Source organism: Rhinolophus hipposideros (assembly GCF_964194185.1).
Source record: "Rhinolophus hipposideros genome assembly, chromosome: 17".
NCBI lineage: Eukaryota > Metazoa > Chordata > Mammalia > Chiroptera > Rhinolophidae > Rhinolophus > Rhinolophus hipposideros.
In genome coordinates, this window is record NC_138063.1 from 91,104 (window position 1) to 111,722 (window position 20,619).

The 20,619-nt window shown below is 47.0% G+C and overlaps 1 protein-coding gene across 2 annotated transcripts; it reads right to left on the minus strand.

Moving 5' to 3' along the window:
- Positions 1–1,169: 1,169 nt before the first annotated feature.
- Positions 1,170–18,851, minus strand: ADNP2 (ADNP homeobox 2). 2 transcript variants are annotated; one of them, XM_081078277.1, is made up of 4 exons: positions 18,736–18,851; positions 12,109–12,229; positions 9,930–10,019; positions 1,170–6,079 (listed from the first exon to the last, which is right to left on the minus strand). In XM_081078277.1, exons 2-4 carry the CDS (start codon positions 12,214–12,216, stop codon positions 2,807–2,809), a joined length of 3,471 nt encoding a protein of 1,156 aa, XP_080934403.1. In that variant the 5' UTR covers positions 12,217–12,229; positions 18,736–18,851; the 3' UTR covers positions 1,170–2,806. The 2 variants fall into 2 exon arrangements, with proteins under 2 accessions (XP_080934403.1, XP_080934402.1); XM_081078276.1 differs by lacking the exon at positions 18,736–18,851 and adding an exon at positions 13,665–18,323.
- Between the last annotated feature and the right edge of the window lie 1,768 nt (positions 18,852–20,619).

Sequence of the window (20,619 nt, forward strand, 5' to 3'; positions counted from 1 at the left end):
GCAGACCCTAACCAAGTGTATGATTTAGACTGTTCTCATGTGTCATTATCACAAGTCTTTGAGGGGGACAGTGCAGGTAAATTCTCATCATACTGTGAAAAATCTAATAGTAATTGAAACAAACACTTTTTTCGATGTTTACACTTTTTACTCAGATGTTTCATGTGTCACAAATTAAGAAACCTTTAGAATCTGAAAGAAAGTAACCATGGGCAGAACTATGTAACAGCTTTATCGCTCAAATGATTTTGATACTTGTAGTTAGTTACTATAAAGACTAAGTAGTAATGAGTACAAACTATCAAAAATTAGTCTAAAGCTGCACTTTACTAACTGCATAACAGAAGTCTGAATCCCAGAGTTGGCAGTTATGCTACAAAGTAAAGCTTCCTGTTGAGGAATGTGTGACATCTAGCTGTTTATTGTCACCAACACGGAAAGGGAACTGGTCTGAGAACATTCAAGTTATAGAAATCAGTAAGAGAATAAACCTCAGCCTAAGTTTTTAAAACTAAAATGTTTTATGGCAGAACGAAATTTTCATTCCCAAATCGATAGAAGTTCAGCTTATATCAAATTTTGCCTCAATTTGTAAGCCTAAACAATTTTTTCATTACAATTTTTTTTTCTTTTTTTTTTGTTGAGAGCCCACTGGCCCATGTGGGAATCGAACCGGCAGCCTTCGGAGTTAGGAGCACGGAGCTCTAACCACCTGCGCCACCGGGCCGGCCCCAACAATTTTTTAATAACCAGTAATTAGCATAATCTAAGAAAGCTCAGCATCAAGAGTGGAACTACAGCTACAATACAATTAGATCAGAATTCCTTTCACAGCAGTACTCGTCTGGCTGATTTTACCCCCCAGGGACACTTGGCCATGACACTTGCGGCTGTCATGACTCACAGACTTACGGGGAGAGCAGGTGCTGAATGGGGAGCATGGGACACTGCTCCAGTCCTGCAGCAGCCAGGACAGTGACCCCCACAAAGAATGATCAGGCCCCAGATGCCAACAGAAACCCCCTGATTTGCATGAATACAGGAAGGTGGAAGAAACCAGGGACAGCCACTCCCTGTGCTGGGGCAGCCCGACCTGGCCTCCACTCAGGAGCCCAGCCTCCGTCCAAAGGCAAATTCCTTTTTGACCGTTTGGGGGCCACGGTTACAGACTCGAAAGTCTAGACACATGACCCTATTTCATGACCCTGGTAATTAATTAGCCCTCTGGAGCGATGCTGACTTATCTTCACAATGACAAATAATGTTTTTGAGAAAACAAACATGGCATCTATTTCCAACTTGAGATTATTCCTATGAGTGACAGTGACGTTTTAACTGTTAAAAGAATTAAACAGTTCTATTTGCAGTGGTATAACAAATTTTAATTCAAAATAGACACTCTGAAAACAATAGGTAAAAAAAAAAAATAAACTTCAACAAGCTCTTTTTGAATTTACAACAGAGTACACCAACAACCACAGACCAGGTTCACAATTGATTCAAAAATGCACATTATAGCAATCACATGCAAGTATATTTTTAAATCCATAGAGTAGCATTATCTTATTTCCCAGAGACAGTCATACCTTCTGAATACATCGCACAGGTGCCTCTGTGTATCCCAGCAGTGATGTAAGGTCTAAACTGGCTGGTTTCCATCACTGGTTCTGGCGGTTTAAGTTATTTTATATTGTGTTATTACGTGAAAGAAGTAACAGAAAACGAGGTGTAACGGCCCAAAGAACGCTAACACAATGGAGTCCGTTAGCCTGACACCGGGCTGTGTGGATGCCTATTTACCCACACGAACACGCTCACTTCTAGAAAACCATCAAAAATTAACAGACCAACCATGGAAACTTCCTCTTGCCCCAGAAAACCTATGCTTACATTTCAGCACCCACACTCAGGGGTAAAAATTTCATTCCTGAGTAACACAGTTCTTCCCTTTCACTGGTTCTGAACAGTTAGGTGAGGAGGAAGGGTGTGTGTGTGTGTGTGTGTGTGTGTGTGTGTGTGTGTGTGTGTGTGTGTTCAGTGTTTATTCTAAAGGCACTAAAGATTTGCTGTCTTACCTTTGACTGGAGAAATGACTTAATCACCATATCAAAAAGAGGGGAAAGTCTACACTGAAAAGTGTTTCTGTAGCTACAGAATTAATTTATTTGTAAAACAACTCTTGCCTTATGAGCTAAATACTGGACTTCAGGTTCAGTGTATTTTTTAACAAATGAAAACGTGGTTTTTTATGAGTGATAATCAAAAACAGCTGTTAGGTCAAACCTGAAAAAAAGGAAAAGGAAAATCAGAGTCCAAGAAGCAAATATCTTACAAAGAAGAAAGCAGCCTAAGTTACTGCAGTGCGCACTCGCTTCTCTAAACATTTACTGTCTCATTTGCAGCTACGTGGGAAGGGAGGGAAGGGAGACCTCAGCTCTCATGTGCAGTTCATTAAGTATTCTGAAACAAGCTGAGATTTCCTTAAATGAAAAAACAAATATACGTACATTTGTTTTTATCGTATGATACTGACACTACTGGGAAAACAAGGCGTGCATGAAATATCAAAAGATTTGATTTACCTGACCGAGGAAAAGACTAAAATTAATTATGTCAAAATCAAACCGCAGGAAACAATAACTTTGAAAAAGAACTATCACTTCTTCACACGGAAGTCCTGCAGAGCACCTGAAATACATCTAAGGAGCAGCATAAAGACCACTGAAATTGATTAGTTCAACATACAGTGAGGAAAATAACATTTCTTAAATCTCAATTGAAAAAAACTACTAATATCCTACACTTTTTACGAGTTTTGTGGTTCGTACTCAAAGTTCAATCTGTGTTTAACATTTTTAAGTTCAGACATATCAAAGCCTAAAAGCACAGAAGGCTTGTGATTTCTTATTGCTTTCATGCAAATGTACCTCCTTTTTCCAAAAAATGAAGCCACGTCAATTTTCCACACCCATAACAGTGAAGATAACAGTTCTATTTCCTTTTTACTAGGATATGGCCTCTTGTGGAAGTAATCTCTGAGGAACTGCTTCTTTTCTTCATAAGAACGATCTTCGTATTTTTTGGGGTTTAACGCTAAGATCTGAAGAGCGTCATCGTTAACTGCCAGTGGTCCTTCCGTCCTGCTTTCATTCCTTTGTCTTTTGAAGGGCATGACGCTGGTCGTCTTTTCGGGAGCCGGGTCTGCATCGGTGTTTATGACCAGAGGCCGTTCCTCCACAGCCCTCTGGTCTTCGGGCCCCAGGTGGCCATCAGGCAGCTTCCTCTTCACAGAGAAACTGGTGTCGTGTATGACCTCGCCGTTGACTACAACCAGGTCACTGTTGTCGATGAAACTCGGCTGCGAGTGCAGGTCAGGGCTGCTGTCCTTCGGGGCACTCCTGCAGCGCAGCAGGTGGATGGCGATGGCGGCCAAGGTCATGTTGCCAGTGTAGACCCCACAGCAGTGGATGCACTTGAACGCCGGAGACTTCAAAATCGTGTGCACGGTTGGCGTGATGTGGTGCCTGTCCTTCAGGTGCAGCTCGTAGGCCTCGGGCGTCCCAAAGGTGCCAAAGCAGAAGGGGCAGGTCAGCGCCCGCCGGCTGGGGCTCCCGGAGGCGCCCTCGGGCTGGGGCCTCACGCGGATGTACACGGGCCCCAGCGACTTGGTGTGGAGGCCCGCCAGCACCGCCAGGTGTATCTCCCGCTCCCCGAGCTCCTCCCTGGGCAGCGTGGTGACAAAGTCCAGGTGGGGGAACAGCAGGTTGCCGTTGGCGTCGACGTCCAGCTGGAAGCCTCGGTCACTGTACTCCGCAGGAACCTTCTTCCTCCCCGGGTGCATGGTCCTGCTGTGCTCGCAAAGGCCCCGGAGGTCATGGAAGGTGCTGGGGCAGAGCAGGCAGCCCAGGCCATGCATGAGCACGTGCTGCATGAGCTGGGGTTCCGACACCGGGCATTTGCAGGACAAACAGCGCACCGCCTTCTCCCTCACCCACTTGAGGAAGGGCGCGCAGGCGGCCAGCCGCTCCGGCTCCGGCTTCTCGGCAGGCTGCGCCTCGCTGTGCTTGTGTGCCACCTCCATATGCACCTGGTACACGTTGGAAGGGAAGAGCTCGTTGCACACCGGGCACGTCTTCCACTGCTTGGCCTGTCGTAGTGCCTGGCCCGCCTCTGCCGCCGAGGCGGCGGCGGGAACAAGCGCGCTCTGAGCGGCACCGACCAGCACCGGGGGCGAGGGCGCACCAGCCACAGAGCCTGCCACCTGAGCAGCTGCGCCCGACGGCAGGAGCTGAATGGGCACCTGTGGGGGGGCAACGGTGGCCACGCCCGCGGCTGGCACAGGCAGAGTGACAGACACCGGGGCAAGCGTGTACGTGGGGATGCCGTTCACTTGTTTCCCTGTCGGAATCAGCTGTCTCAGAATGGAGCCCGACGTTAGGAAAGTTGTGTTCTGGGAGGCGCCAGGTCTCACTGGCTGGTTTGCAGGCAGAATGCTCGGATTCACAGACTGGTGAAGCTGCAGGACCCCGGGCCGCACCGGCTGGCTCACAGGAAGGACTCCTGACATGACAGGCTGGCCGAGCTGAACCACACCGGAACTCACACCCTGGTTCACAGGGAGAATGCCTGACGAGACTGTCTGGCTGGGCGAGAGCAGCCCCGGCGGGACCACCTGCCCTGCAGGGAGAACCCTCAGGGGGACCGTCTGGCCAGGAGGGAGAACCCGTGATGGCACCGTCAGCCCCGGGGGCAGAACTCCCGATGGGGCCGTCTGGCCAATGGGGAGAACCCCTGACTGCACCATCTGGCCAGCAGGGAGCACCCCAGAAGTTGCTGTCTGTCCCGAAGGGATCACCCCAGCAGGGGTCGCTTGGCCTGCAGGAAGAACACCCGACGGTACTGTCCGACTCACAGAAATCAGCCCTGGTGAGACCGCCTGGAGAACCCCGGGGGTGACTGCGGGGCTGACGGGAAGGATGGCAGAGCCAGCAGGTCTGTTCACCGAGACAACTCCAGAGCCAGCAGGTCTGTTTATGGGCCCAACAGGCTGGGTGAAGGGTGGAGCTCCTGGGCGGATGGTTGGGTTCCTGGAGAGGACTCCAGCTCCAACAGGCTTTGTGACAGGCCCAACTGGTTGCGTCAGGGGCAACACAGGAGGATTTGCTGACTGATTCAGTGGGACTCCGTGAGAAAGAAAGACAGGTGGAGGGGCTGCGGGCGGCAGAGTGAGGCTGCCTTGGCCAACTGCCAGGGGGCTGGGGACGAGAGTCACGTGGGGCTTGGCCACAGCAGGCGGGGAGGGGGCGAGGCTTCCAGAAGCGCCTGAGGCCACCGTCACGGGCTGGATCGTGCCCTGGCCTGGCGGGGCGGCCGCTTGGCTTTGACCACTCTGAGGCAAGGCAAGATGAAAGCAAGGGGATGTGGCCGGGATGCCCGGGGCACTGCCATTTGGTGGTGTGGGCACTGCTGGTTTGGGGGCAATGTGCAGCTGCTTCCAAAGCCCGGTCTTCTTAACGTGCTCCGAGATCACAGACCTCAGCTTGTTCTCCAAATCTCTGTGCACGTCTGACGTGAGGAGGTGATACATCAGCGCATCCTGGCTGCTGGCGCTGGCCTCGCACTTCTTGCAGTAATACCTGTCGGGAGGTGGTGTCTTCTCGGCAGAGAGGGTGCCATCGGCTTTCGGTGGCTCAGCCAAGGCCTCAGTCCGAAGGCCGAAGTAGGAGCTGATCAGGTGGTGAAAGTGGGCAACCAGAACGTGCTTCTTCATGCTGTAGTACAGGGTGTTGGAGAAGTTACACTTCAGGCACGTGAAGCTTATCACATCGCCCCGGGACGAGCGGGTCTCGCCCAGGATGCTCACTGTGTAGCTCTGCACCTTCCGCACAGGTGCGTGGAACATTCTGAAGTGCCTGCCCACAACCTTGGGCTGGGAGGAAAAGACACAGTTTGGGCAGGGGATCAGCAGCTCCTGGTCAGCCTCTTCCTCATGGTAACGATGCAGGTGGTTTTTGAATGACGTAAGCACTTTGGTGGAGTACTTACAGAGGCCACAACAGTATGGCTTCGTTCGGTATCTCTGTTAAAAGAAAAGAAAGTCACACATAGTTTAACACAGTCACTGGATGGACATCACTCTGACAGTTCAGTGTTTGACTCTTTCTTCGAACGTGCGACAACCTAACACCATCACTCTCAGAGAACATCTGCTCTCAGCCAGGGCAAGCTTTTTCTTCAAGGGCCACCACTGAAGAATATTCTAGGCTCTGTGGGCCACCCACACAGCCTCTGTGGTGAGTCCTTGGTGCTGCCACATTAAACTAAGCAGCGCAGATGATACACACGTCCATGAGCATGGTTCTGTTCCAATAAAGCTACAGACACTCATTGACATTTCAAGCAATTTTCACGTGTCAGAAAATGGTATTCTTTTCACATTTTTTATTCGCAAACATTTAAAGATTTAACAACTATTCTTAGCTTGTAGTCCATACAAACATGAGGTGGGCCAAAATTCAGTTTGCTAACCCATTTTCCAAACCATCTGCTACAACCACAAATCTCGTTACTTAGTACTACACTTTGAGTTAACCTCACAATTAAAATAAACTTGCTTATTCTCTGCAAGACAGTTATTTTCTCCCCTTCTTGTCCTATTTCTCCACTGTTGTTTTTAATCCAAATTCGAGAATCTCTAGAGTTCATCTACAAATAACTTGCAAACTGTGAAAGCCATCATTACTATTTTTTACTTCCCCCATTATAGAAACTTGTTAGGGAAGGTGAGAGCCAAATGGACAGTGCTTAGCACGGGTAAGTCCAGCCAACTCTGAAGCTATGTGACAAGCAGTAAAGAAAGAGGGGCTGTGCCTGAGTCACTGTGAAGAATCTGGAGCTAAGATTCGGAATATAGCACTGACAGTCTACAATTTCTCTTTAAAGCAAGTCTGGGGAATTCAACAAGCAGGAGGCATAACAGACACTGGAACCACAATTGGCCACCTGGGGAATGAGCCCGTTCTAACATCCAGTACACCTTGTTGGTCAGTGACAATGGAAGGGAGTGAAGTCTGTGGTCCCGTGATAGTCCCCAGACCCTGGAGCCACTCACCAACAACACAGCTGGCCCTAGTTTCCTTTCACAAGGACAACAGTGAGACCTGGACAGACGAAGCACACACCCGTGTCCCCAACAAGGCTGTACCGAGGTCGCCCCACACTGGAACACTGCTTCATTACACAGTGGCCACAGGTCAAGTCCCACCCTTCCAGATCTGCGCTCTGATGATCCGTCTCTCTCAAACACCACACATATATTCCCATTCTGTGACTGTCACCCAATCTGTCCAGGTCATGCAGGTTTTCCTCTTGGGTCACAGGTCAGAGAAATCATCCAAACACATTCAATAGCATGTTGCTACCTCTGAGCAGTTAGGCTTTGGTATTTCTGGTAGGATCTATAACAAACCTACGGCAACAGCAAACCACAGGCTAAAAACCCATATTTCAATGATTCTGACCCATTTTTTTCCATACTTTAACACCTCTGAAATCTAGGTATACTTTACAACTGATGGCTCCGTGGTACCGTTTAATTATCACTTGAGTTTTCTTAGGGGACCATTAAAAAATGGTGTGTCTTAATGAAATACTGTACTGAAAACCAGATACTCAGTAAAAATTACACTCAATCAAAGAGCAGACAGAACCTACCAACAACTGCATGTTATTATCTGTTAGTATTGAATAGATCTTTGGGTTGGGGAAAATCTTAACTGTGACACCATAAACATGATCAGAGGATAAAATGACAAATCGGACTTCTTCAAAGTCTGAAAGCTTCTGTTCTTTGAAAGACACTGTTTAAAAAATAAAGATAAGCCACGAGCTAGGACACAGTATTTGCAAATCACACATCTAATAAAGAGCTCGTGTCCAGAATATAAGTTATGGACATGTTCAAGTCAGTAAGAAAACAAATGACCCAATTTTTAGAAAACGGACCAAAGATCTAACACTTTACCAAGAGGGTATTGGAGGCCAACCAAGGACATGCACAGATGCGTCGCACCCTCAGTCAGTGGGGAAGTGCAGACTGACTCAGCACACTACACACCTACTGAAACGGAAATAAACAGCTGAATCCGCAAGCACCCTCACCCGACAACAAGTCTGGCGAGGCACAACTAGAGCTCTCACATTGCCAGTGGGAAAGCTAATGATACAGCCACATCAGGAAACAGTTTGCTGTCTGTTATAAAGACAAACATATGCTACTTCCCAAATACACCCAGCAATCTCACACCTCGCATTTACCCAAGAGAGATGGAAGCAGAAACCTGGATGCAAATGTCCTAGGACGGCGATGGATCCGAAGTGACATGAGTGTGAGGCCGTGGCTCCCTGGTGAGGGACACAGCCAAGGAGAGAAGCAGAAAGAAGTGAAGTCGGGTACTGGGCTCTGGGAGAAGTCTGGCCCAAGAAAGTATGCTGCCTCTGACAGCGCCGTCACCTCTGGTAACCTCCGCATATCTCTGTCCCCAAGACTCGAAAGGCTAACATCTCATTTCTCTGAGCCCCTAAGGGTCTCCCGGTACCACAACCAACAGAATCCAGTGTGGTCACCACAACTTCTCTGCTGTGTGGCCTGACTGTCTCTGCTTGTAAATCATGGTTTCCCACAACAGCAGGCAGACTACCTGAGGAACACAGAGGAACAGGAACTGAAGGAGCAGGCCACACGGTCTCTGCCACACCAGACCACAGCAGCTTTTTCTGCATACAGTATCTTAAATAGAAATTCCAATACAAATTCACTCTCTACTGTCTACTATTTCATATTGTCAGTTAACATTTGAGGTCTAGGCCCTATTCACCTCAACAAAAAACAAACTCCTTGAGGAAAAGAACCCTCATTTTTATCTCTGGATCAGGCACTCAAAAAGTTCTACCTACTTTTTATAGCAGGATTTAAAACAAATGTTTGTGGATGAAAAGCACATAATTATATATGATTCTGCAGGTGATATGTTTTAAGAACTGAGATGAGAACAGCCGGTGAGGCCTGAGAAGAGATTCATGAAGTTAAGGTTGTCCACACGAGGCCTGCTGCATAGCCACAAGCTGTTCTGAGAACTGTCACCACACCGAGGGGGCTGCAAGGACTCTGCTTCTGATGGTCACCGGGAGTGTGAGGGCAGGGAGGGCAAGACTACAGGTGGGACGCCAGATGGGCAGAAAAGCAGCTTCAGGAGGACTTCAGGAGGCTGATCACAGCAGGTTTGGAAAGAAAATTTTGACCGAACAATGATGGACGAGTTACAGGAATTTTCTTTAAACCAAAATTTCCACGGCCACCATGACTTGAACCAATAGGAGGGGGAAAAGGGAACGTTCAGGCTGAGTGTGACACTGACGAAGGTGCCATCCTCACAGCTGCGTGGCAGGCAAGGCTCCCAAGAAGACACTTCAGTGAGGAGAATCCAGCAGTGTTCCACATGCCTTAGCTTGAACTTGCTCAGGTTTGAGGTTTCAAATTATTATAAACTGTGTTACTCAATTCAAGATCCGTATTTCCATTTTAGTTTCTGAAACCAGGACGCACCTGTATTGCACAGACTTAATGTCACGGCATATCTTTTTACTCAGAATAGTTATAAATCCAAGGCCCTTCTTAGATCAGTCATAGTGACATGCGTGACAAGTAATAGTTTCATTGTTATCACTTAACTTTATATACAGAAAACTCTCAAAGCAGCAACAGTCCTTTACCACAAAACATGTAACTTTGTTTTCCTTTGTTTCCTGAACGTTTACACCTCCCCATTAATGCATCAGCAACCCCAACACGTGTGATGTTCCTTAGGATTAAACTGACCCTCATCCCCAACCTTTGAGGAACCATGAAAATCAAATACAAAAATACATACCACTTTCTTTCCAGAAGGTTCCCAGAGAGCAATATCTCCCCACGATGTGTTATAAAAGTACTTCTCTCCTGGATCAAAGCCTTTAAGGTCCTTTTAAAAAGGGAGAGAAAGAAAAGAAATCATTATGCAATTTCAGAAGATAAATATTGAGTTAGAACCTGATATGGTTACTAGTCCCTGTAAAATCTACGTGGTAAAAATGAAATAAAAATGCCATCCATAGGCAGACTGTAGGAGAGAGCCCACTAAGTATGAAAACTGAGGAAAAGGGTGAAATGATCCAAGTTAAAATTAGGTTTATAAGAAACAAACATGACATTTCCCACAAATAATTTTTGGAAGAGGGAAATGGCGTGAGTGGACACCACTGCTGCCTGAGGGTTCTGGAGGAGAAGTTTGCATAATGAAGCATCAGTGGGAGCTCCAGGCATGTGTGTGTGGGGGGCGGGGGGGGGGGCAGCGGCATGCGATTTAGAAAAGGGCGGGGCTCACATGCTTGGGCACGAGAAGCCCCACGGGCCGGGGTCACAGAGATCCCAGCAACCAAATGCAGTGGGGTCTAGACTGAGTCCTGGTTCAAACTTACCAAGCCTAACAAATGTTGGGGGAAAACTGGAGACTGTGAATATGGACTGGGTAACAGGTAAGACAAGCACTGAGTGACACAGAAAGATGAAGGTAACTAAAAAAAGGAAAGTACTAAAAAAGCATGATCAATATGAACTCATTGTGGTAAAGACCACAGACACACACACACACACATATGTATTTATACACACACACGACAAGGCTAAACAATAAGATGTCAATAGTGGTAATCTCTGAATGGTAGACATGTGGCATTTTAAATTTTATTTTCTACAGAAATAATTACCTGTATTTTCTCTTCCCCAGTTTATTACTGTTTTTATAAAGTTTATTTTTAATATGTTAAAAAATATTAGTTAAACCAGAGAAAGACAGTTAATATAACAATTGCCTTTGAATACACTTTTCCAAGGCCAATAATACTTTGAATCAAATTCTTCACAAGTTCAAAAAATTCAAAGCAGATCTGGTCCCTATTTCAATAGCTATGAACAAAATACACATAGAATTATCAATGGTTATAAGGACACACAGCATGCCTATTTAACAATTTTCTTTACTAGATATGCCAGCTCTATGGTCTCAAGTTATAAAAAAGGATATAATTATGAGAACACAATTTATGTGTGTCCGTGACGTTAATTTTTAAGCTTTTGCAAGACTACATGTATTCAATTAAAAACTCAGAAAAAATGGGGCCCATTGGCGCAGGTGGTTGGAGCTCCATGCTCCTAACTCCGAAGGTTGCCGGTTCGATTCCCACATGGGCCAGTGGGCTCTCAACCAAAAAAAAAAAAAAAAAAAAAAAAACTCAGAAAAATCAACAGCCTATCATATAATGGGCGCATCCCCATTTGTTAACAGTTGACAATACTGAGAAATTAAGTTAGGGTCTTCTTTTGCCAAAGTAAAAATAACTCAACACATTCTCCTCAAAGATCAAAACCACATACACGGTTAACCCTTGAACAACGTGAGGATCGGGAGCCCAACCCTCAGCCCATCCCACCCCCGCCCACAGTCGAAAATCTGCATGTATCGTTTGACTTCCCAAAAGCTGGTTGTCGTTGAGCACCCATGGGAGATGGGTTCCAGGACCCCCTGTGGATACCAAAATCTGCAGATGCCCAAGTCCCCACACAGAATGGCACAGAACAAGGCACACCATCATGCCCCCACCCCCATGATTCCCAACCACAGATCAAAAATCCTGGTTCTCATCTACAGTTGCTTGAATCCGCAGATGTGAAACCCAGGGGTACAGAGGGCTGACTGTGTATTTATTGAAACAAATTGCTAAGTGGACACATGCTGTTCAAATCTGCTCATGGGTCAAAAATATTTTTACACTGACTATAAAAAACTCCTCATAAAAGTAACTTTAAAACTTGAACAGTTTAACCCAACTCAAGTAGAAAGACATAAATAAGAACTAATAACGCTCTCATGCAGTCATTTCAATGAGCAATTTCCACCTTGAGGAATCTTACCCATTATTCCAAAACCCCCAGTTCAAATGTCACCTCCCAAAAGCCCACTCTAGCATCTCCAATGTTACTGTCTTCTCTGAACCTGTTACTGATCCTCTTACCTTCAGCAACTCCTTGCAGCTGTCAAGCCCAATATCCACAAGAATGTCTTTCACCTTTTTTCGTACTTTCCTGATGTTGTCAAGATTTTCCACAGGAATTTGAAACATTTTTGAAATTTTCCTTACAAGGGAAGAAAACAGAACTGTAGTAAATACGTGTGTATGCACACGTGAATATGTGTGTGTGTGTGTGTGTGTGTGTATACGCATTTTTTTAACAGAGTTGATAAACACTACGAATAATTTTCAATGAATGATGCTGGAACAATGGGATATCCACACGCAAAAGAATGAAGTGGCAGTGTTTCCTTACACCACTCACAAAAATTAACTCAAAATGGGTCACACACCTCCATGTACAAGATAAAACTTTCAGAAAACTCTCAGAAAAAAACATATGGGTAAAGCTTCATGATCTTGGATTTGGCAATGGATTCTTAGACACAACACCAAAAAGCACCAGCAACAACATGAAAACCTACGTAAGCTGGACTTCATGAAAATTAAAAACTTTTGTGCTTCCGAAGAAACCATCCAAAAAGTGAAGAGAATCCACAAAATGGGAGAGAATATTGAAAAACCGTATTTCTAATATGGAACTTATACCTGGAATATATAAAGAACTCTGATAACTCAATAATTAAAAGATAAATAACCCATCTTAAAAAAGTGGGCAAAGGATCTACACAGATACTTCTCCGAGGACAATATACAAATGACAATAAATCACACGAAAAGATGCTAAACAGTATTAGACACGTGGAAATGCAAAGCAAAACCACAATGAGATACTACTTCACAGTCACTAGGATGGCTGTAGTTTAAAAAAAAAAAAGAAAACAATTAGTGTTGGCTACGATTTAGAGAAACCACGTCTCTCCTACACTGCTGGGGGGGGGGCGGTGGTGTAAAGTGGTGCAGCCAGCTTGGAAGACAGTCTGGCGGTTTCTCAACAGATTAAACATACATGTGCCATATGGACCAGCAATTCCACCCAAGAAAATTATAAACATGCATCCAAACAAACATTGAACAAGAATGTCCATAGCAGCATTATTCTTAATAGCCACACAGAACAAATAACCCCAGCATCCACCAAATAACCACTGAATGGACAAATAAAATGCGGGATAGACATACAATGGAGTGTTATTTGGCCCTAAACAGAAACGAGGTATTGACACACGCTATGATGTGGGTGATCCTGGGGAACATGACACTGAGGGAAAGAAGCCAGACACAAAGGGTCACAAGCTATACGACTCCACTTCCGTGAAGTGTCCAGGACAGACAGAGCTCAGAGGCAGAGAGGCGAGTCCTGGGTGCCTGGGGCTGTGGAGAACTGGAAGGTGCCGGCTAAGGTGCTCGATTTCTTTTTGGAATACTGGCATTGTTTAAAACTGACTGTGATGATGGTCGCACAACTCTCTGAATATACTAAAAGCCACTGAACTGTACACTTTCCATAAGTGAATTGTATGGCATATACATTACATCTCAATAAAGCTGTTTTGAAAATATCTGAAAGGTGTAAAATTAAAAAAACTCTGTTATACCTGATTGGAAAAGAAGGTACAGGTGTGACCTTATTGCTTTTAATATGTGCATAGATGAAAAATAAAGTTGTAAACGTGTGTCTATTCCATAGCTCTGTCCACTGAAAGAGCCTTGAAGCAGTTACACTGCCCAGGAGCAGTGGACACTCCTGGGGCCCAAACCTCATTTTATAAACACCACTCTGCATGAAAAAGAAACCGGGCTCCTTGGAAAAATGGCTCACTCTAGGGATGGAGCATGGAAAAGGCAAGCTGAGCCTAGAACACCATGTGCTGGAAAATAAGGAAATTAGTCAAAGAATGGAGAGTATATGTGAAAAACACTCAAAAGAAGCCAACTTGAAGAAGTGGCTACAAAGCCAAATATGGGGCAATTGGCATCAAATAAATAATGACCGGAACGGATTATAACCTGTGGCACTGAATTTTCCAAAGATAATGCAAAAATATATCCCATCCCACGTGCTCTTAAAATATGACTTGGACACTCCTCCCAGAAAGTGAGGGCATCCAGACCCCCACCCTTAGGACCTGGGCAGAACTTGTGGCTGCCTCACCCAATAACGTGTGGCAGAAGAAATGCCATGTGACTTCTACGGCTAGACCATAACAACGCCACACTTCTGCCCGCTCTCGGGAATCCAGACACCACGTTGAGTAAGCTCAACTAGCCCAGTGGAGACTATATGCAGGGGTCCCCCATCAGTCAACAGTGTGTGATGCAAAGTCCTCCAGAGCTCCCCGCTGCCCCATCACCCCAGGCTTTGAGTCTCCCTACATCAAGGCCCCAGACTCTGGAAGAGAAAGAAGTCATCTGAACTCCCACCTGGACTCCTGACACAAAGAATTATTGAGCTGCTTAAATAAAATGTTTCATTCCATAGTTCTGGGGAGGTGTGGTAACATAAACTTAAGTCTCTGATGATTTACTTAAATAGATTGACAGTTTGATGAGAAAGGGGATATTTTCATGGTTTCCAAGCACTTCCCCATGAAACACTCACTGATAACCAATGAAAAAAGAGTAACTCACAGAAGTCTGGCATACAAGACCAAATTAAGAGACGCTGTAAAAAAAATAACCAACTAGCCTGTAATTAGAAATGTCCGGATCAGACAAGGTAACACTACTCACAATGGCCAAAAAGTGGAAACCACACAAATGTCTGTCACTGGTGAACAGATACACAAATGTGACGGATCCACACAGCGGAATACCACTGGCAATAAAATGCATTAGGTACTGAGTCGTGCTGGAACTCCAATGGACCTCAAAAGATGCTGTTGAGTGAAAGAAAACAGATGCAGACGTCCTTATACTGTCTGACCCATTTCTATAGAGTCCAGAGAGGACAAACGTACAGACAGAAGGTAGACTGGGGTTTGGCCAGGGGTGTGAACAGGTACTGACTGCAAATGGATTTTGGGGGTGCATGCTGGGAATGTTCTAATACTAGATTGTGGTGATGGCTGCACGACTCTGTAAATTTACTAAAAATCAATGAATTACACACTTTGAAAAAAAAGATCATGGAAGGAAAAACTAAGGATCTGTTCCAGATTGCAAGAGCCTGAATAACTAAATATAACGTGCAATTCTAACTAGACTCTTTTACTGTAAATGTTATTGGAACTGGCAAAACTTCGATGGAGTCTAAGGATTCAATGGTAGTGATGTATTGATTACATGATTTTGATGGCTGTGCTCTGGATATATACCTCATTTCCCCGACAATAAGACCTAGCCGGACAATCAGCTTTAATGCGTCTTTTGGAGCAAAAATTAATATAAGACCTTGTCTTTTTTTGTTTGTTTGTTTCACATATTTTTTTTTTTTTTAAAGATTTTATTGGGGAAGGGAAACAGGACTTTATTGGGGAACAGGATGTACTTCCGGGACTTTTTTTCCAAGTCAAGTTGTTGTCCTTTCAATCTTAGTTGTGGAGGGTGCCGTTCAGCTTCAAGTTGTTGTCCTTTCAGTCTTAGTTGTGGAGGGTGCAGCTCAGCTCCAGGTCCAGTTGCCATTTTTTCTAGTTGCAGGGGGCACAGCCCACCTTGCGGTTGAGAGCCCACTGGCCCATGTGGGAATCGAACCGGCAGCCTTCAGAGTTAGGAGCATGGAGCTCTAACCACCTGAGCCACCGGACCGGCCCCAAGACCCTGTCTTATATTACATTACATTATATAAGACCCGGTCTTACAGTAAAATAAGACCGGGTCTTATATTGATTTTTGCTCCAAAAGACACATTAGAGCTGATTGTCCGGCTAGGTCTTATTTTTGGAAACACGGTAGGAGGCTCTTTGCAGGAAAGAGACAGTATTTATGGTAATGTAACATCTTGTTCAGCAACTTTCCAATCATTCAGGGCAAAAAATTCTTTGATTGGGCTTGCAACTTTCTATAAATCTGAAACTATCTCAAAAAAAGTTTTTTAATGTGTAAGCTATAAAAGCAAAAAACAAAATTGATAAAATTCGAGATAATGGAACACCAAGTGAAATAATATCCATTTTTTATTATCAAAACACTAACTTTCAAATATTGATAATATTCACTGGTAGTGAAGGTAAGTAAAAAAAAAATTGTAATTTTTATATGTTTAGAGGGCAATTTGCAGTACCTCCGAAGATTTTAAATGATGATTTCTGAGTCAGCAATTCTACTTCTACAGCACTCTTGTGACCCCTCCTCCCCAAGAGTAAAATTGGGCCTCCCAGAGATCCCAGGGTAACCAGTCTATACTTCTCTCATTTGCACTCACCTCACTATGTCACAGTTATCTGAGGATATTCTTATTTCTCCTAGTGGACTACACTTCAGGGCAGGAAATATGTTTCATTTGCATGCCTGAGGCCTTAATAATCCGTATTAAATGTTCATAATAAATGAACAAAAGGTGTAAGATAAAACAGGGCAAGAATCTTAAGACATGTACAAAGTGCTATGGAGGGCTGCAGAGCTGGTACCCAAAACATTCCAGGTGAAGAGCTCAGCATCAAAAATGACTGAGGTAAAGGAGGAAAAGTCTGAATATATTTGGCAAAAGGTAAATTAAACCAAAAAGGAAGACTGGAATCTAATTGGAGAAGAGGAGGGAGGAATTTGGGATGGGTAATAAGGAAACATGAATTTTCTTAGAAGCTGATTTGGAATGGGTATGTTTTCAGACAAGTTATCTATGTGAAAAGTGGTCTTAGGCTCAGGAGGAGAGATTCAATGATCATTTAGTATTTTAGAAATGGGTAAAAATAAAATTACTAAAAATACAATGCACTGAATTGGGCTCCAGGCTTCAAAAGCACAATCGAACAGAGGAGCTGTGAAGCAGCTCACGATGGCATCCTCAAAAAACTAAGCTCAAGGTCACTTTCAAGCCCGACCGCCTTCTTTAGCCAGAGCAAGCCTCATCAGAAATGTCTTAGATGCTTTCTAGTCATTCTATCAGAACTGCTTTCATTTCCTCCTTAGAGTTCCACTACCCTGTCTATCCTTTGGGGTTTCTTCTTATTGTCCAAGGTGTGGACCATCATCCACATATATCTGAAACAAGCTAAATTTATTGCTTGCAAAAAAGTGTGGCCTTATGCTGTGCAAGCTGGTCTTATTACAGGGTGTCGAGAAGCAAGGCCAGCAGGGACTGGTGGGCTTTCAGACTTTCGGAGCAGCGGTTCAGGCACTGGCCGGATGCAGACTGGCTGAAGCGGGAGGAGGTATTGAAATGAGCCGTCAGTGAGTGGGCGAGCTTTAAATAGGCTCTATCGTTGCTCGTTCAGGCTCAGGAGTAGGGCCAAGAAGCTGTCAGCCTTCTCCCTTGAACTGGGAGAATAGGAACTTTCTATTCTCAAGTGTAAGTGCCCACCTTCCATCAGCATGATTATTGTGCCCCTGCCCCAAAACACACAGACCCCTTATTTAAGTTAAAAACACTAGCAGATCCCTCCCAGACACCTGCCTTTCAGCCTCCTCCTAGGCGCACCCTGCTGGGCACTCAGCCCCCCAAGAGCGACTGCAACCATCAATTCACCAAAAGCACGCTGCACACCAGACTTCAAACTAAGGCGTTCCAGGATCTCTGCAGCTGCACGTCTTGCCACGTCCCCTGTGAGAACCAGAAGCGCTAATGCTAATGCAGCCATTCTTCCCAGACCCTGCTCTGCTCCCGGGCGCTGCGCACCCCTGGCCAGCGCCATTCCCCGCCACACACGGAGACGCGTCCCTCGCCTGCGTGAAGACCACGGCCCAACAGAGTCCCAAGTCCCAAAGGACACTCGCCAACTCCGAGTTACCCTCGCCGGACTGCCCTGCAGCCAGGGGTGAACGTGCGCTTCCACGAGCCCTCCCCCGGCAGCTGCTACCCAGGCGCCAAGCGCCGCTTCGGAGCTAAAACCCGCGCGCCTTCCAACGACAACGCGTGTCACCGGCATTCAGGCCAGCCCCTCATTCAAAGGCAAACAAACTACGTCGAGTATTTAGCCACCCGCCGTTCCGCAGCTGCGCTCCACCTGCCCTGGCAGGTGGAATTGCTGACATTCCAAAGGCAAATGTCACGCATCTTGCGAACAGAAGTGACGTCAGGGCAGCGAGCAGCGCACACGCAAGTTAACGCGTTACCGTCGACAGCCGCATCTCCGCCCCAACATTCCCACGCGAGGCTTCCGGGGCAGAGCCGCCACGGCGAGGCCCCGCGCGGCCCCGTCGCGCCCCGGCCGCCCCGCGCGCCCGCCCCCGGCCGCCCCGCGCGCCCACCCCCGGCCGTGCCCTCCCGGCCGCCCCGGCCCCGTCGCCCCTGCGGCTCGGGGCCCCGCCCCCCACGCCCTCGCCCCGGCCCCGTCCGCCCATCTCCCGCCTCGGACCCCGGCGCGCCCCGCGGCGACCACCCCCGGCCCCTCGCGACGCCCAGGGGCGCCCGCCGTCCGGGCCGCGAACCCCGCGCCCGCAGAACGTCGCGGCGTCCGCCCGGCGGCCGCGGTGTGGGCGGGGCGGGGCGGGGCGGGGCCGCCGCCGGGCCTTGGCGGGCCGGGCCTGGCCGGGGGCGGCGCCGCGGGACCGGGCCGGGGTCGTACCTACCCTGGGCGCCCGAGCGCCGCCGCGTCTCCCGCCGCCTCTCGCCGCGCCCCGCCGGGGCCCGCGCTCCCTCCGCCCCGCGCGGCGGGACCCCCGCCTCAGCGCGCGCCCACCCCCGCGCGACCCTGTCCCCTCCTCCCAGCTCGGCCAGAAAGAGAAAATGGCGCTCGATTTGCCTCCGGAAGTGACGCGCGCCCTCATTTGCATGCTGGTGCAGCTAGCCAATGGGAGGAGAGTGTGCATGGGACCCCTGGGCAGTGCTCCACAGACCCCTTGGGGCCCCTGCCTAAAGCTGGGCTGCAGGCTCTACAGTGGGAGTGGGGTACCCCTGCTGGAGACCCTGGATTGACGCCCCCTCCTTCCACAGTGGGTGGGCCTACCAGCCCCTCAACAGCATCTGTGCACACTCTCGTGAGAGTTGGAGTGGGTGATGACGTCATTAAAGGGGTGGGGTAATGGAGTCCTCAACCACGTGACTAATCACGTGGGCTCACCAGAGCTTTGAGCTCATTTGCATGGAATGGGGGTGGAGCTAGTGGCTGCCGCAGGAATGGGTGGCCCCGCCCACATCTCAGAGCCAATAGGAAAGTAGCTATGAGGAGAACCCTGCCTGCCATTGGAGAATAGAACTTGAGCTTTCAGAACTTTGGGAAGTGTGATCTTGATTGACACATCTTGGTGAGCTGACTGGATAGGGTCTCCTGATTTAATTACCTTCTATGAAAATTAATGTCACACCTTTCCTTGAGAATTCTGATTTTTAAGTTATAGCCACTATATATTGTGTAGGGAAAAGGTTAATTGCATACATTTCGTAAAAACTCCTCTGGCCAAAAAGTTCACTTTCGCCCAGATTAATTAAAAATTGTGAAACTATTATATTTCTCTAAATGAGTGGAAACATGGAGTAAGAACTTTCAAAATGGCTGTTGTCTTCATCCATTGAGTCCAGCGCCCATGGGGAAGAGAAGGACCACCCCACCCTCAGGAAGCTTGCAGTTTAAGGAGAGGCCAGGTGTATGCAAAAACACCTACTTTTATGTGTCTGGTCCCTGTGGTATTCCCGCTCCTTAATGACTATGCCAGGCCTTTCCCGCTTCACCGCAGTTCCCTGGGTAGCACCTGTCCCTCAACTTCCCTTCCCACGAAAACCACGTCTCCTCCCCAGGGCACCAAGCCTTGGCCTCCGGACCTCCCCATCCCCACATGCACACGGATTTCCTCAACAACCACGCTGACCTTAGAGCTCGTTTCAGAGGGTGTGTCTGCCCACGTTCAGGGCCAGTAGGTCCGTCGTCGGACCTTGTCACCCTTGCTCTGTCCAGCACCTCATTGTCCATTCATTCCTCCCCTCTGCCCCCTAATTTCAGCTTCTCCCTACAGTACCTTCCATTCCGTTTTAGCCTAGCAACTAAAAACCTAACAGGCACCAAATAAATGTCTGAATTAATTTAAAGATTACATTCAATGCTGGACTGATGTGATCTGACCAGTTTGATTTTTCCCTACAGAAATACAAGTCATAATTGAAGGGCAGTTTGTACTTTATATTTATTTATGCATTGTGATTTAATTTGATCATGAATGACAGCGGTAAATGGGTATGATGTCCTTATATAGCTTCCTTTGAGAAACTATGGGTGTGATGAAAAGTGAAGTCGAATTGAAGCCTTGCAGTTCTGTGATCCAGACCCAGACACTCCAATGAGCCTTTTATCACACTTCTCCATCCATCTCCTCTGCTCCCTTCGCTCCTCATCCTTGTGCTCTCTCACCCCCACCATCATCACTCTGTAGAATCGCCTTGGTCACCAGTGACCTCCTATTTGCTGAATCCAAGAGCAGATATTAGTCCTCATCTATTTGTAGCCCGTCTCCCTTCCTGCC

Coding starts and splice junctions, on each gene's coding strand:
- ADNP2 (XM_081078276.1), bottom strand. CDS start 13,852: ATGCAGAGTGGTGTTTATAAAATGAGGTTTGGGCCCCAGGAGTGTCCA. Junction 10,020..12,108: donor GCTGCAAGGAGTTGCTGAAG/GTAAGAGGATCA, acceptor CCTTTTTAAAAG/GACCTTAAAGGCTTTGATCC. Junction 6,080..9,929: donor AACCTTCTGGAAAGAAAGTG/GTATGTATTTTT, acceptor TTCTTTTAACAG/AGATACCGAACGAAGCCATA.